The 18,245-nt window shown below is 41.5% G+C and overlaps 1 protein-coding gene across 2 annotated transcripts in view; it reads right to left on the bottom strand.

Annotated features, from left to right (window-relative positions):
• Positions 1-5,533: 5,533 nt before the first annotated feature.
• SPIRE1 (spire type actin nucleation factor 1) overlaps positions 5,534-18,245 on the bottom strand; it is a 72,146-nt gene continuing 59,434 nt past the window's right edge. For both annotated transcript variants that reach the window (XM_059815899.1, XM_059815898.1), the window contains 7 exons: positions 17,449-17,539; positions 16,425-16,567; positions 10,148-10,285; positions 8,556-8,626; positions 7,788-7,815; positions 6,675-6,811; positions 5,534-5,806 (listed from right to left, as the gene is read on the bottom strand). In XM_059815899.1, the coding sequence (XP_059671882.1) occupies positions 5,554-5,806; positions 6,675-6,811; positions 7,788-7,815; positions 8,556-8,626; positions 10,148-10,285; positions 16,425-16,567; positions 17,449-17,539 (861 nt within the window). In that variant the 3' untranslated portion in view covers positions 5,534-5,553. The remainder of the gene's footprint in view (positions 5,807-6,674; positions 6,812-7,787; positions 7,816-8,555; positions 8,627-10,147; positions 10,286-16,424; positions 16,568-17,448; positions 17,540-18,245) is intronic.

The following is an 18,245-nucleotide window of genomic DNA, read 5'->3' on the forward strand; positions in this document are numbered from 1 at the left end:
TTTCTTAAATCAAATGGGTTAATAATCAAACTGGTCTTTTCCAGCTGTGACAGTACATTAAGTAGCCTGGCACCTCGAAAGACTAGCTGCTTAAAAATGTATTTTTTTTATTAGCTATAGAAAGGTCTATTCCAAATGGCTTCCTCTAGAACTGTTCTACAAAAACCGCCTCAACGACTTTCGCAGACTGCAGCGGCTTCTGTTATTTCAGGACACAGAGCCCAGGCTACCTGCGTATCAGACACTTGGGTCAGCCAGGCAGAGCCACTGCAAAACGGCCCGGCTGGAGGAGAAATGGAAAAGTTACTGAATTGCAGTTTAGTGCAAATAAACAAGCAAAGCTACCCCCACACAAAATTTGCTGTGTCTATTTAGTAACTATGTAGATCCATCTCCTCATTATGCCCTATGACATTCGTTGAGTGCAGACTACCACGGTAAAACTCGTTCACAAATCTTTGCTTGTCAAAGTGGTGGAAAGTTTCAACTATCTGGAATTCAGTGCACCTGAAGTAATTTTCAGGTAACGAAAGCTGATGGAAACTTGCAGTGCAGGATCCAATTCGCTCTGACACTGAGCGTTCCTCTCTTTCTTTGTCAGCGGCTCTCAAAATCCTTTAAACAGCTGTAACCACTTTGTAGTCCCTGTTTTTGCAGATGGGGACCGTGGGGCATGGAGAGGCTCACAGCTTGTGCCAGGTAAACTGAGCAACAAGAGCAGTGCTGGCGTTTGCCAATGTCAAGCCGAGAACACAGGGAGGGCCACGGGCTCCCTCCGCTCTGGGCTGCCGGAGCTTGTGGGTGCTGCTGGGTGCCTACCCCTCCCACACGGTAGCTGGCACCACTCCCAGCGGGAGGGGACTGCGGCACTGGACTCGATCAAGCTGCCGTGAGGACAACACTCATGAAGTTAGGCTTACGTGTCAGGAAATGGGTTCCGTGTCCTTGTGTATCTTGTCGGACTGAGCTAATGCCCCCCTCTGGTTGTTTTCCTAGCAGGACATTTTGGTGAATAGTAGTTTCAGGTACCCCAAAAATCTGAAACACAGTAGTAAAAATCAGACAGAAACAACAAAACCGATCTTTATAGCTGGAATCAGTATTCATAAGCATTCTCAGATTGGCCTTAAGATACATACATACAAAAGAAGAAGAAATAAACCAGAGCAGCTCCAAGTTACCAACACGGAAATACTACAAAATTTTACGGTAACGTTAACATAATCCATGTGCTGTAGCACCAGAGCGTACAGTCGCAGCACCTTTCCCTCATGCCTGTGTGCTGTCACTGTTTCACAGATGAGACTGAGCTCGTAAGAAAGACATTCCTAAAAAATACACAGAGCTGCTGGGTGAGGTAAAGCACGAAGGCAGCAACTCGGAGTCTAAAGTTGGAGCTTCTAGATTAGTTTTAACCCGTCGAGCATGCAGCCAGTAACTAACCATGGAAGCTGATGCTGAACTTGCCTGGGGAAAAAGGGGAGCTTGAAAGAGAAGAGAGAACAATGTAATAGTTGTGACAAAAATGTTCTCTCTGCTTCTGGTTTAAAAACAATCAATCAAAAACCTCTCCAAAAGACTGCCATCATTTCTCTCCCAAAGATGAGGGATGGAGATTTTCCAAAGCCTGTACTCCGTGCAGGACAAGCGTGCCTCAGCTGCAGACCGTCAGTATTGGAAGCAGTGACACGCTGGTAACAGAGGGAGTTGGCTGGAAACGATGACTATGTGCTAATCGCATCACTGGGGTTACACAAGCAGTTTTATTGCTGTTAAGAGTACGTCGACATGTTTCTGCCCCTTCATGCAGCCCAGCCAGTGTTCAGCTGTTATTCAATCATTTTCATTAACCATTCTTTGCCAAAAGAAGCATCTGACTGATCTTACAAAACTATAAAAGCGTGAAAAAGGAGAGAGACAGAACCTTTAAATCAGTTTCCACGTGAATAATTAACACAGACAAGGGCTATAATGGAAAGGCATTTTATTTTCACCAGGTAACACCCCTCCCTGTATAAAGGAAGTAGTGGGGAAAGGAGAAAAACCAACAAGCCCCCAAAGCGCTATTGTGACCAGGAACATTTAGAAGGTCAGGTCTGAGAGCCTCAGCCAAGGCCTGCTCTCTTCCTCCATCGCCGCCGTGGGGCAGAGCTGGTCTGGAATTCTCCACAACCAGGTTCACATACAAAACAACAAGACCAATGCTGCCAGTGGCATTTTTAACTCCTTGGGTCTCCTATGATATATTTAGACAGACTTTGGGCATATTAATAAAGCTGAAAGAAATTAAAATATTTTAAAAATTCATGGAAGGGAGCTCACTGTGCTAGTCCCGCATTCTTTTCAGCAGTAATTCCCTCTAAAATGCCTATGGAGTGCAAACTGTATTAGGGGGCTGAAAGAGTTAACTCTAATAAAGATAATAGCCAACACACATATAAATAAGACTCATTTGCTTTTTAAAACATCATGGGAAAGTAAATTCCCATTGCATGATTGATGGAGACTTTCTAAATATTAACAAATATATTACACATATTTACAAGCTTCTGATTTCATCCTCTGACGCTAATGTGAAGTTCAGACCATAAATAGGACATGCTGGGCAGCACTGCAGGGCACGCAGGCAAATGGCGGCAGTGGATTTGGGATGCTAGTGCGAGCAGCGAGATGGAAAGCTAAAAATAGCCCACTCTGCAGAGAGCCAGGCAACCAGCGAGCTGAGCTCCTTCAGGCTTCGCGTGACAAACCAACCCGCTGCTTTCTCTTTTGCGGAATGAAATGCCAGGATAATGCGGAGCAACTGTGGCAGAGAGGAAGGGGTGGGAGGGAAGGGGAGGCAGCCCTCCACACCATGTTTTCTGCAGCCTGCCACAGCCTGTGTGAGCAGCCCAGAGGGTTCTTCCCAGGGAAAAAGGGAGGTTATCCAGGCCCTGCCCCACGGCAGCTCTGCGTGAGCAACATGGAGCAGTTTGTACAACCACCACGCCGTTGTTCAGTGTTTGCACCCTGCCCAGTGCAGCAGAGCCAAGGGCTGCTGGGCATCCTAGGAAGGCAAAGGCTGGATCCCGAGGCTCGGCTGCTTCCCCACAGCTGCGCCGGACACTGCCAAGGTGGAGGGGGGCACAGGCGTGTTGTGAGGGACTCATTTCCCTTCGCACACTCAGGATTTACTTAGTCCTTGATCCTGCCTGCTCTGCAACGTCCTAAATCCCTCTCAAAGGGGAAAATAAATCTGCTGGATACGCTGCACCTCAGTGGCTTGAGGATGCCAGGGAAAAGGACTGCTAGCAGAGGGTTGAACGATTGTAACGTGTAGCTGGGGCACTTCCAGAAGAGAATGATAGGAACAACAACAGGGGAGATGCAAAGTGAGATTTCATGCCTTTCTTTCAGTCTGGTTTTCCTGATGCACTGTGCAGCAAACACACAGCCTGGTTTTGGCACAGAACCAAGAAAAAGTGCTGATGTGACTGAGATCAGGCGACCCTTCCAGCAACAGCAGACCTTTCAAATCAGCCTGTCTGTGCTGCTCACCTCCTACATCCTTACCTCATGCCAGTACTCCAGGTGCTTGCACATGCAAGACACTTTTCCAGAGGCACCCCCAGGAGAGGGCCATGACACCTGACCTTACACAGGACAGCTACGAGGGAGAGTTAGCCTTCAGCCCTGCTTTTCCTGTTCACATTGGTTCAGAAAAAATTAAAAACATTATTTTGATAAGCCCGCATATGCAAAAATTCTCCTTTTCCAAGGGGGTGTTTAAAGAAAAATAAGGATGGATGAGTCCCTGGGAAGGTTAAAGGGGACTTTTGCCTGTGCTTTTCAAATCAACTTAAAAGATATGATAGGAGTGGCTGCTCCAAAGGCTGCAATGTAACATGCAAACACACTCGGAAGGGGAAGCCCTGTTCCCGGGGGCAGCAGGAGGCAGCCCACAGTAGGACCGGAGCCCAGCTACCGCACCGGAGCCAACGACCCCGGCTGCCCCATGGCCTCCGCACCCCGCCTCACCATGGCTGGCGGGGCAGTCTGCCTTCTCTGGGCTTTTCAATGAATGAGATTTGGACAGGAGAATCTGTTTTGATTAATACATCTTTAAAATCATGTTACGGAAATCCAATCCCGGCTACTTTGGAGCAGTTCTGAGGTATCTCTCATTAATCCGAAGTATAGAAATGTTAATAAATAGATCTGAAACTTTTCTGCTATGTCATTCTATAATACACTCCTATATAGATATTAAATATGCCTCAGGGTATTAAAAAATTTATGAAAAAGTTACAGTAGTTGATTTTCAAGTATTAATAACTTGGCTATGTTAGCTTGTTTTTAAATACCAAAATTATCTGGCCCCAAATTATTGACTAAACTCTGGCTATGCCTGAATTTAAAAAAAAAAAGAAGTATTTTGAATATAAAAAAAGTGCAAAAAAGCATGAGATGTCAGTTAACATTGTAACATTGTTGGAACTTCTAAACAACTAGTCTAGCACTCTTTTGTACACAAATTAAAAAGGGAAAAATAATAAAAAAAGGTAAAAGAAAAAAAGAGAGAGATTGCTCCCAATCTGAGACAGCACTGTCCCAAATTTCAGCAGAACATGAATTTTTACAGCCAAGTTATAAACCCCAGAAAAAATGGGGCTATCAGTGGATATGCTGTCAGACCGAACTATAGCAGTATTTGTGTGTTCCATTATGATACAAATGTACACCTTACCCACCGTTTTCTCCAAGTAACCACGAGAACAAATTTACAGGTATTGTTAAAATTAGAAGCCTCCCTTATTTCTCATCCTCCCCATAAACTGTACACCTCTGTCTACTACTAAAATTCACTGCTACTAGTAGTCATCATCATACATTCAAGATAGAAAGGAAATTACTAAAACCTGCTCAGGAGACACTTAGAAGTACACTAAGGCTTAAAAAGTACAGCAGCACAAGGGAATGGCCAACCACACAGGCAAACAGCTTCATTGTGTGTTTTGCTGTAGGACACAGACATAGTCGAGTCCCGTGCTGAACCCTGATCTCAGAGCAACCAAAACAAAAGAAAGATGGTTTTGACCACAGTCACCCATACTCAGTGTCTGGTGTGCAATACGACCCTTTGCTGTTTCAACTAGGACGTGAGCATTACTAGGGTGGTAATGCCAATATGACTTACTGTTTGCTACTGTGCTAACACTGACACTTTGTTAGATTTCGTTCTCCATTAAACATACTTTTTCAGCTCATCTCCTGAAAAATGATTCAATGCATGGTTAAAAAAAGATTGAAAGCAAGAAAAGGCTTTCTAGTTTCAACGCATACATACAAAAGAGGCAACATTTTCAAACTATTGATTTTCTTTCAGTGCGAGAAGCTGACCCGTTGCGTAGCATTCTGCATCTCTGGGAACCGCTGGAGTAGGAAATCCTGTGATCTAATGCAAATTCAAGCCAGTCAAGTGAAACGAAGCAACGGAATGATAATCCAGTTTCAGTGACCTTGCTCATGGATGATGACCTCATGAAGACAAAAGCAAAGAAAAAGGCACAAGGCTCAGATCTCATTGATAGTCCTTTCAGAGGGGCAGTATTCAGAGGTTCCTGGCGATGACATGTAGAAGGACTGTGTCTTCCTTTTTAACCTGGCTCGCTTGTTGGCCAGAGATAGGCTGCGCCGGCTTGAATTGATGATTTCTGAAATAAACTTCTTGCAGTCCACGCACACCTCCATCGTGCTCCAGTCCTCCATTAATTCTTTGGGAAACTCTTCATGTGACTTATCCACAGATTTGGACCTTGAGGTCAACCTGAAAGGCAAAAGAGCAGGACCTGTCACATTATTTAGCAGCATGGCAGTGGGCCCCAAGGGACGCCTTCAGGAAACAGCACATCAGAATGGTCTTCATTCAAATCTTCCTTTCTCCTGTCCCAGAAATGACACCAAGAGACCAAACACTGGAGACGACAGCTTCTGCCTGGTTCGGCAAGATTGCAGGGTCACTAACTGTGGGTATGTGTAACCTTGGCAAAAACAACCTTACTAACAACTATAAAGAGATGATGTGTTTGGCTAATTTCACACAGCATCATAGCACTAGTGATTCATGCAGAGGGTTTATACTGTAGATCCCCTCAAAAAGGAACATTTCTTTTATATTTAATTTCATGGATTAGCTTTGACAACCATCTGCGTATAGGATATAAAACCAGTAGATAACTTGATAATGTCAAAGTGAAAAAAAATGGTGAAAATTAGAATTAGAAAAATTAGGGAAAAAAAAAGATAAATCTGTGCAAGACATCATTGAATTCCCATTCACTGAGTGATTCTAGCCTGCGAGATTTATCTTGAGAGTCTGTTCACACAAGAAAAGGACATGCTAAGGATATTTTTGCAAAAGTGCTACAGAAATACAGTTGTCCTAGACTCATGTTATTTTTCACCTGTAAAGTGAAAAAGGTTTAAGACACACTGTTACGAATGCTATTTCTGTAAATCAAAGGAATGAGTGGAAAAGACATGGATTTTCAGGCTTCAGAAAAGTTACTACAAGCATTAGAAACATTAAGAACTACAAAACAGGTAGGCAGCATCTTCTTAATGATTCATAACTCAATATGAAGCACTTAGGAAGCATTTCCAATAGACACATGTGAGCTAGGGTTGTTTCTCACCTGGACATGCTCCGCAGCGATCGGCGGTGACTGGTAGAGGGTTTCTCTGGCCTCATAAAGCTTTCTCCTCTTTGCAAGGTTGAAGGTCCCAGTGAGAAGATGGGGAGAGTAGAATATGGCTTTGATGGCAACCGCATCTGTTGAGAATAGCGGAAGGAACATGCAGTATCATTACAAAGATTACAGCTTTTTAGAAAAGATCTCAGTAAGTTTGCAGATGACACCAAGTTGGGTGGGAGTGTTGATCTGCTGGAGGGTCGGAAGGCTCTGCAGAGGGATCTGGACAGGCTGGATCGATGGGCTGAGGCCAACCGGATGAAGTTCAATAAGGCCAAGTGCCGGGTCCTGCACTTAGGTCACAACAACCCCATGCAATGCTACAGGCTTGGGGACGAGTGGCTGGAAAGCTGCCCTGCAGAAAAGGACCTGGGGGTGTTGATTGACAGCCGGCTGAAGATGAGCCAGCAGTGTGCCCAGGTGGCCAAGAAGGCCAACGGCATCCTGGCCTGTATCAGAAACAGTGTGGCCAGCAGGACCAGAGAAATGATTGTGCCCCTGTACTCGGCGCTGGTGAGGCCGCACCTCGAGTACTGTGTTCAGTTCTGGGCCCCTCACTACAAGAAGGACATTGAGGTGCTGGAGCGTGTCCAGAGAAGGGCGACGAAGCTGGTGAGGGGTCTGGAGCACAAGTCTTATGAGGAGCGGCTGAGGGAGCTGGGGTTGTTCAGCCTGGAGAAGAGGAGGCTGAGGGGAGACCTTATCGCTCTCTACAACTACCTGAAAGGGGGTTGCAGAGAGGTGGGTGTTGGTCTCTTCTCCTAAGTGACGAGCGACAGGACAAGAGGAAATGGCCACAAGTTGCATCAGGGGAGGTTTAGACTGGATATTAGGAAAAACTTCTTCACTGAAAGGGTTGTCAGACATTGGAACAGGCTGCCCAGGGAAGTGGTTGAGTCACCATTCCTGGAGGTTTTTAAAAGACGTGTGGATGAGGCACTTAGGGACGTAGTTTAGTGGTGGACTTAGCAGTTTTAGGTTTACGGTTGGACTTGATGATCTTAAAGGTCTTTTCCAACCTAAACGACTCTATGATCTAACCATAAGTTTACTTACTTTTTTGCAACACTGTGAGCATACAGGCCTGTGTAAGAAAGCAAAAGCATGAATGATTTCATTAGGAAAAACTACATTTAAATAAAGAATAAGGGATAAATGTTTTCAGGGGTCAGAATCCTCCCCCATCCTCCCCTTACACAAACATTTTTATTTTTAAAGCTTCTTCAGTGTAATAACATCAATCAGAACATGAAGCCAAAAGCAAGGAGAAATGCTAAACAAGAACTACAGCTAAATTAAAAAATAGGGGGGAAAAAAAAAAGAAATAGCTGTTTTTCCTGTAAAGAAACCTCCTCTGGTAAGTGACACAGTAAGTCAGTGATTCCATAGATCTCCAGATTTATTGTCTCACTGTTCAACTTAAAAATTTTCATTTTGCCTGCAAATTATTCCTTTTTCCTTCTCCCCCCACCGATATCCTAAAAATAATCCAAAAGGTAAATTGCCTTGAAATGTTTTCCCCAACAACAGAGGTTATGGAACTGTTGACTGTGGAGTCTGAATAAATTCCATCTCACTCTCCCATGAGCATAAAAGAACAAACAAGTGTTTCTCTCACTTTCAGCCAAGAGTTTCAGTCCAAGGAAGCAATTCTGTCACTTAGGAAGGAACTGGCTTTGCATAATTTTTTTTTTAACATCAACTGTTACAGAAATAAAAACAATCAACAGTATGCAATGGAAAAATTTGGGGGTTTCTAATGTATAAATGAATATTTTTCCCTCTGAAATGGTGCTCATTTATTAACAGATACTAAATATTTACCTCTTACAGAACTGACAAGTGTAAGACCAGGTAAAGAAAGAAAACCGTCTTGTTCGACAGCAAAAGCAGAGCTAAAAGAAGAACACAGGAGTCCACAATGTTAGGCAAAGTCTTGCACAATATTGACTTCATCTATCAGTTGCCATCAGTGGGACAACAGTTGCAGTACATCCAGTTTGGGGGTCCATACTTCTAAGATGATATTGAAAAGAATGGTCCAGAATTGTATCTTCATATATTTAGAAATACGCCTTTAATTTTTTACCTAAATTAAACACTTACCAGTTAATAATTAACTTATTTTTACTCCTCCCTCACTGATGTTTATATCATTACTACACAAAAAAGCAACGGGAAAGTAAAAGTAACACCAGTAAGGAAGGGTAACCGTTAACAACTGAAGAACACAAGAACGAATGGGCATAAATTCAGCCATGAATATATTTAGGCTGGAAATTGTTCCTAACCATCTGGGTCAGGCTCTGGGACACAAAGTTTTTGTCTGTGATAACATTTGATTATTTTCTTCTAATCCTGTGTTCCTGAAAACTAGCGGAGGTGCAGGAAAGAGCTATTACAGCAATCTTACTTGAGGAAAACCTGCCTTACAGTGGGATAATAAATCCCATCTATTCAGTTTATTCAAAGGAGGTAGGATCACAGCTTAAGAACATTTCTACGAAGGAAAGGCATTGAACAATGAAAAGTTTTGCAGTCAAACAAAAGATGTCATACTGAGATCCAAAGACTCAGGTGAGGCTAGATAAATTTGGTCAGAAATAAAAGTGAATAACAACGGGGTAAATTAATTAAAGCATCAACTTACTTTGAGATTTGATAAAAGCTCATTACTAAGCTTTAGCTATCATGATGATATGCAACAGGTGAATCTACTGAATGACATTTTAAGATTCTTGTTCCTGTGCCTTAAATGTATTAAATCTTTAATTAAATCTGCATAATACACATAGGTAGGCCTGTAGGTGAAATACACTGTGAAGTCAAAATACACTTGCTGGAGGTGTTCAAGTAGCACAAGTCAAAAGTGGGGGAAAAGGACACTGCTGCTACTGGTAAATACCAATCCCCAATCTGCAGTTTACAGAAAATATGTGTTAGTTAATGGGTTCTCTAATATTAAACCTCCTTCTGGGGTCACGTTTTCTGACTTCCCTGAAGGCTTTCATTCCCTCTTTGCTTGACAGTGAGCATTCATATGGAAAACCTGTTGTAATTTCCTACTGCTAGCTGTTATTCTATTTTCTGGAATAGAAATACTGCAGAAGGCATGGGGACAGAAATCACTTTCGTCAATGAAGTTTAAAACCTACACATATAGATACGCTCTGATAATTGCAAATGCTACTGCATTTTTATAGACAATCTAAACAAATAAAGTATTTCCATGAAAAGTTTTGATGTTTCTGCACAAAATTCAAGGAAGCTGACCCCTATGTTACACATTTAGGGGGAGTTTGGTGGATATTCTGTCTTTTTCTCCAATACAGGGCAAGAAACAAATGTGTAAGCGGGAGGCTTGTGCGACCGGCCTCCCTCAATAAGCTTTGGAGCCTCCACAGACCCATCCCTACCTTTCCTTTCTTCAGAGCAGTGTAGACATCTTTATATTGCTGGTACTTTTCCAGCTCCGCCTTCACCAGCACCTGACGGATATGCATGACCTCCTCCACCGTCAGAGCCAGACATTCCACCGGGTAACAGAACTCCTCCTGGAAGCCAAAAAACCCGTCTTACTTCAAAGCCAAATGGCTTCTTCCAGACTTCAACCTAGACAACCAGCCACCTGGTTAGGAATTCCAGAAATAGAGTGTTTCTCCCTTCAAACAGGAATAGCACTGGCTCATTCATGGGCATCACAGGAATTTCAAACCATCAGAGACTGTGTTAAATGTTATCTAAATGGTCTGATGTTCAGCCTTCACAACAATGACAGTTTTCTTCATTTTTCCTCCTCAAACCACTTGACCCTTCTCCCCATTTGTCTTTTATTACAAAGATTTGTTTCAAACCAATCAATGTTCGGGTTTGTAATTTGAAAGGGAAAAGGTAATTTGGCAGGTGATATTACTATTAAGTATATTGTTTGAAGACACGCAATTTCTCTGAGACTCTGTGGTGCCCAGAATAGCCCAAGAATGTTGTTAGTAGCCCATTCTAGCAGAAATTTTTATTCAGTGGTACCCCATCTTGGTGCTCACATGATCAGAATCCCACCAAGACTACAAAAAGTTACAGCAGTTCAGGCAGAAAAGTTCTCCTTTCTGCCCCAGGAAAGTTACAGCAGCAATCTAAGTTTTATAGAATAATCTTCAAATATAAAGCAGGAGTATTGGTTACCCAGTGTTGCATTATTAATGGCAGAGACTCAAATAGAGACTAACAACACAACTTCCCACTTACAAAATTTTACGTCTGTTCTGTACTACAGCATTTAGGAGAATATTGAGTAGAGAACTCCTGAATTTGGTACCAGAGAATAAAAAGCACCAACCCAATTTGTAATCCAGCCCTGTAGTTGATTATACATTTCCAACAGAAAGACAGAAACCTCTGTGGGAACTCGCATCGCTTTATGCTTAGCGAACCTTTTCAGTCAGCCCAGAGGGGCTACTGTGCGGTAATGACATGTAATGCTCTCTGAATAAATGAAGGAAACTTCTCCTGCAAATACAAAGATGTGGCTGACAGCCTGGAGATCTCATTTACAAATTGACGTGATGAATTGGATTAGTAGTGAAATGCCCCATTTCCATGTACTCAGAGGTCTGTTCTGTCTTTCCATTAGATTAAAAAGAAAATCTTTCTATGTTGCAGACCTGGCAAACATTAGCATTTAGGAACCACCACATTTTTAAAAACTGTTGTCTTACCTATCTAGAAAGGGAACACAAAGAAACTTCACTCTGTTTAAGGTACCCCACAAAAGACTAGAATTGAGTTAACTTTGTTAGATTTGCCAGCTAAACCTTTGGGGTATAGAATCACTAGTTTTCTGGAAAGAACAAACTACATCAAAAGCAACTGCAATTTGCTCTGCGGTGTAAAACTGCACAGCCAAAACAAAATAACTTCTGTTCCTGATGAGCAACTTTACAGCTAACCAGCAGCTCTCAGTGTTTCATTCTGGGTTCTTCCCATAGCAACTGCCTCACTATGGAGAAGGCACGGCTGAAGGCTGGGGCGAGACAGGAGAGGAAGTGGGTGGGAAAGCATGATGCACACAATGCCAGCAAAAAACCTCAATTCTGCATCGTGGGAGACTGAGAGAAACTGTCCAAGGTGAATGAGGCTGACTGAATGCTTGTAATCAATCAGAGCTTTAAGTCCTTCAGAAATACATTTCTTACTTGAAGCTCTTCCTTCCCCCTCATGAACGCCCATTCCTTTAATTTACAGAACGACGACATCAGGGAATATTGCTCCTTTGAAGAAAGTCTGCGGATCTGCTATAGGTGTAGAGCAGGTACTAGGGGAATAGTGTGGGCCTGTTGTACCAATCGAAAATGATTATCACTAAAGCAAATAGAAATAGCTAGCAGGCAACAGGGGAAACATAGAAAATGTTCACATGTTTAAATGCTAATGTTTTAATTCCAGAAGTTACACAAGGACAACAAAATGTTAATGCAACATTAAATGAAAGATAAATATGCTGATTTCAGAAAACAGCTTGATTATTTTTTTTCCTTTTCGGAATAGAAGTAAATACATGAGAAAATATTTTGTTTCAACACTAGCTCTAAGGTATTGAAATTAATTAAAATTACACTAAGCTCTGACTAAACTTCATTAAACAATGATGCTTTGGCATTATTGCTCAAACTCCCAACAGTAGTCTGCACCCAAGTTAGGCAGCTCCAAGTGAGAGAAATTCAGCTCTCTGCAACACTTGCATACAACAGAACATACTAAAGACAAAATGTAGTTTGAATGGTCTTGATTTTCTGGAATTGTACTCAATACTCATTTTAATATTAAAGACAAGTCAGTACTCTTATTTTTAAAGGGAAAAAAAATCTTACTTAAAAACACTATTTTGAACTTGAAGTTTCCATGATCCTAGTGAGAACTGGCTTAACACTTTGACTGTGCAATCTTATTTATATACACCATAATAGCTTAGGGTGTATATGTGTAATTTTTTTTACTCAGGAAAAGCAGGTAGAAAGAACTACATATCCATAATGTGAAATAAAGTGCTTTGTAGGTCATTCTCAGCATACAGAGACCATATAGGTCCTTATGTCTAACACATTTTTACATAAATATATTCCTTGTAAAACTTCTCATCAAAGGATGTCACTAGGCATTCAAATGAGCTGCCCTAGTAAACTGCAGTACGAACAAGTGCTGGATTGGTCTCTAAATTCTGCAATTCACAATTAGTCAAGCACTCAAAACTCTTGTTGCTTTTGCAGACAGAAAGTTTCTAAGAAGTCAGCTGGATATCTCAGCTATAAACTCTCCTGCAACAGGTTTCACACTTTCACTTATTAGTTGAGACAAGAAAAAGAAGGAAAACATTAAATTATTCATGTTCAACCCCCCATTCTACATAGGGGTAAATTAATTAATTTTTCTTTTCAGTGGATTTGCCTTCCCTGGTACATAGTTTTTAGTTATTCTGCAAGTTCTGATACGTAAGTGTGCTGAGGACCAAAACCATAGGTAGGTTTTCAAGTAAAACAGATTGCAAATGCCCTTCCATTCTACATAGTGTATCTTGTTAGAAACATAAAACCTTATTCTTTTCAACATAGTCCAAGGATTACAATAGTTTTGCTGGATTTTTGCTGCAGGATCTTCACGTGCTGTAACATTTAAGGTCTGTCCCATTGATAATCTTGTGATGTTGCATTTTTAGTTTGCTGTCCTTTCAGAACTGATTTCTTTTCCCCGTGAGGTGATTGAAGACACACAAATATCCTACACACATCGAAATCAATGTCAATCAGGTGCAATGTCCCAACCTAAGCTTTAATTCTTGCCACAGCTTAGGAAGTGCTCCCCTAGGAGGGAACATGCTGGTGAAGGTGATTTCCAAAGCCAGCAAAAAGAGGCAAACCTTTGCGGGTTTCCACCTGCTGGCAAAAGCTCTCTCACAGAGATAGTACATAGCCCCTGCCACCCCACACATGGCTGCTTCAACGGGATGAGCACTGAGCAGAGAAGCTGTTTGCATAGTTGAAAAAAGTGGTCTGAAAGTCATCCTTGGAAATAAACTGGTTATCCTAGGAACCTGAACAATAGATAGGAAGCAGAGAAGCAAATGCTCTGTATAAATGAAACCATTAGCTTTGGTCCTCTGGGTTATGAAAAAAAATAATTATGACAATAATTAAAAAAGCAAACAGACTACAAAGGCATCCATATGTACACTTCAGGACACCGGCTTCATCTCACTGATTAAGCACCAAGTCAGCTCACTACAGCAAGCACACCACCAGGGCTGACCCCCCGCAAAATCACTGAGCTGCCCTGCCTTTCCGTGTAGCACTGGTAGGGTGACATATCAAAAGGACTATGTTTTCCAAGTTTGTTCCCCCCACCCCGCCCCTACTTAGGTCTAACTCTGATGAGATGCCAGTTCACAAAACTGCCATTAGTATGCAAGACAGACCAGTTTCTTGCTAATCCTGCTAAGAGACTGTAGCAAACCCCTGCCTGTTTTCACTGGCATTGAGGGCTATTTATTGATGAGGTCTCTTTCACCTTGAAGAGAAACTGCGGTCACAGGAGCAGGTGATAAGAAATGAAACTCCATCAATCCTGGAGGAAGGGATGAAGAAGTGTGAAGTCAAATAAAAAGTAAATAATAATATTCTACACTTATTGAGAAGCGTTCACTCCAGGAACGGCAATGTTACACATGCAGCATCTGGCGCAGCCACTAAAAGAAGCTGGCATCTCTCCGGGGAAGCACAGACTTGCAGTAAGCCAAAGCGTGGAACTGGGCCAGTGCCAGCATATCAGAAACCATCTACCAAACCCGAAAACAAAAGCATTGTGGCAGTTGTCTGTCACACCCTAGAGGGCACTATTGCCAAGTTAAAGAACTAGTTCTCTGGGCATCAAAAAATAGGTTATTAACAGAACATCATTTCACTACTGATTTTCCTTCTTTCGCACTTCATAGCCAAAACCAAGCTAGGTGACAGTGCTCGGAAGATTAAAATACAAAACAAAACAAAAAACCCCAAGCACAAAAGAAACTAGTAAAACCTTTCCCATGTGTTCCCACATTAGCCTGACTTATCTAATGTCTTTTTCTCCCTTTTCCTTTAGTATTTTTAAGGGGGAGTGGAATAAATGAATTAGTTTTTTCTGCAATGGTTTTATTTTGTATATATCTTTCTAGGCATATGTCAGTGACCAGACTGACAGAATGAAAATACATATGTGGTCAAAAGGTCCTGTGAAGTACTTGGTTGAGCTATTTAAAATAACGGCTTCATATATAAGATTTTTAAGTTGCCTGATCCCCTCAAATACATGATATGAGGTAAGTATTATGATCTAACATATTTAGATACACTGAAAGTGTAACGGAGCAAATGCCTCAATGTAACATATAATGCTTTCTCCCCTCTTCCCTTTAAACAATATGTCTGTGAAGGACTCTGGGCCTATCAGAAAATAAAGCTTGTGCTTCCACATATAGTGAATGCAGCAGGCGATGACAGGGCAGTCCATTTAATATGATAGTGTCTTCAAATGCATACTGAAGAAACCCTCCAACTTGGTTCTGGTGCAGTATGTTCTGTTCAAAGTTCACTTCGGCAGAAGTCTACTTGTGTTGTGCGTTTATCAACATGCTACCACCTGAGCTCCACCTGGAATGAGCAACTACATTCTACTTGGAAGGATATAATAAACAAAATCCAGCAGACCCTCTGAAAAGAAGAGGAAGAAGTATGTTGTGGGAATATTTGGAGATAATTTTCTTGTTACCGTTCAACTTCATCATCTAATAGGTTTAGATCCTGGCCACCATCTCTCGGGCCAACAAAAACACTCTTCAAAGCCCATTAATACCACTGCACTACAAGATGGGGTGAGTGGATATTCCCTTCCTTTCAAAACTAGGATGTGTTTATTGATTTCTCTATTCACCAGCACCTCATGGGGCATACTTCGAAACCCTGCTGGGAGGAAAAGAGACGAGGAACATATCCTGCATGAAATTACAAAGCACTAATCAGTATGTCACCAAAAAAGAACCAGGATTTCGTACCTTTTGCTGTTTATACTCTGTTGGAAAACAGCTCTCAATTAAAGCTAATTGATAAAATGTACTGTACTTTCTTTTCAAGCAGTAATACAGGTTTTTGCCTCAGTAACTTCAACAAAGCAACATAGACAAAGCTTGATTTGGACTACTGAAAGAGCTTTCACATGTATAAACATTACCACATAAGTTCTTAAGGTGGGAAGAAAAGAAACCATTCCATTCATTCAGCCATTAACTAAAATACTTCCAACAACTAAAAAATTCCCAAAATAAATCCACTGCTTTGGAAATGTCTCTGTTCAAATGGAAAATCAGTAAGGTGAAGTTCATCTGTTTTGATAACATTCTGAAATAAAACCAAGGTACGTGGCTTTACTCAAGAGTCCTAATCAAAGTGCAAATGTTTTCTGAGGCACCTGTACCTGGGATTTTGGATAAATATGCTAGAGAGACAAAGTTCAAATCTTGATTTCAAAATGTCTTTAGTAGCCAAGGGCTGTTTCTGAATTGAGAAGTTTTCTTTGAGTCAAGTTCTAATCACACTGAAGCCAAGTTTTAATTTTCATTATACTCTTAGCATGCCTCTTTTTCTCTCTCCTACTACTCACTCCACTTACAAGTGATCTGGAGCTCTGTTTTGAAGGTGGTAGGAACTGTCTCACATTGGTTGGTGTTTCCTTTTCAATGGAGTGTCGTCTCTGAGGTGGCTGCCGTCTCTCAGGCTGCGGTGTAGAAGATATGGGCAAGAACTTTGGAGGCGCTAAAGATTCAATCAGTATAAAAAAATCAGTTCTTGTAAGACACACTGTTGGATAACATTGCTCAGTACTTAAACCAGCCACTGATTTGCTAGAATTCCCACTATTGATGGCTGAAGTTACACATCCATACTCAGAGTATCTTCAAGACAGGTATCACATTCATCACATTTTCCAGACTGAGAGAATAGGAATACTCATAAAACTAGCAAATATAGGCACGCTACTGTCCAGTTACCATTGTACATAAATTCGCTGTTTCAGGGTATTGGCTTATTCTACTTATTTCACCATCGTGCACAGAAAATACATGCACGGATTACATGTTTCATTACAAAACCTTTCCAGTGAAACTTTGAAACAAATGAAAAATATTGTCACCCAGTAAAGCCTACAATAACTGTGCCTGAAAAAAAAAAAGAACAGATCCTCCCCTCTTCCCAGTAAATACTTGTGAGAAATACTGGTGATTGCTGTGTGTCTTTCAAACAAGTACATTCACTGGACGGTGACAGAGATGCAGGAAACATTTAAATTGGTCTCAGGTTAGAATGTGTTTCTGCAGCAACAAATCCTTTAATAAGATGAGCGTAGCTAAACTACCCCCCATTCAATTCTGACTTCCTCTACAGTTCCACATCAAATTCAAGTATGAAACCACCTTCTCTTTCACAAAGATACCCACATATAGTGTAGGCAAATGCCTTCCAATCGTTAATCACATTTGACTTATTCAGCAGGTTCTGGGGTTCAAGCTTTAGAGATTTAGTGCATTAACAACCCTCAGCTACAGTTTTCTGTAAAAGTTTCAGACAAAGTTCATAGAATGGAAGACAACAGAAGTGTGTAAAAGCAGCCACTGGGCTCTCTCATCAAAACTCACTCTTTCTGCTGCTGGTGCCTTCTTGAGAGGGATCTTCCACTTGTGAGGGGGAGATGCTGCTGCTACTTGCTGATTTGTGCACTGATTCCTCCTGTGTGGCAAGAGGAAAAGAAACAGAATTCCTCAGGGATTGTTTTTTCTTCTCTTACTGCTTCTTGGCACACAGAAATCGCAAGCCATCAAAGGTATTTTGCACCATTCAATCACTCAAAGCCCTAGAAGAAGTCCTGAGAGAAACATTGACTCTACACAGTGCTGAGTAAATGGAATTTTCAATGCTCAGTTTTTTTAGAAACTGGAATTAATGGTAGATATTTGGAATTCAGTGTATTTAACTGTCACATGAAAGACTAAGATCAGAAGAGAGGTACATGAGTCCATTGCAGCCTGTTAATTTTCCTCATTGTATTCAAGGACTTCTAAGGATTTGCAGCTACAGCAGGTGCGTTAACTCAACTTTGTATCTCACGCTAGCAAGGAATCAGCATTTGGATTTCTCTGGTCTCCAAAGGAATGACAGCCACTCATACAAGTGACTCAGGTAAAAAGAAATTAATCTGATCTCCACTTCACTGTTCTCTAACCCCTAATCCTGCTGTGTTTTTCCTTTCTTCTGTATTTAAAAGAAATCTCATTCATTATATAAGCATGTTTCATCACAACAGCCGAGAGCAATTCCTGCAAGATGAATGAAATGGGCTTTGACTAACACCTTTCAGCTATCTAAAGCATTATGCCACCCGAATTATTAAATCCTTTGCTTTCACCTAAAACCTCTGTCTTCAGCCACCAGATAC

This window comes from Gavia stellata, chromosome 3 (genome assembly GCF_030936135.1).
Source record: "Gavia stellata isolate bGavSte3 chromosome 3, bGavSte3.hap2, whole genome shotgun sequence".
Classification (NCBI taxonomy): Eukaryota; Metazoa; Chordata; class Aves; order Gaviiformes; family Gaviidae; genus Gavia; species Gavia stellata.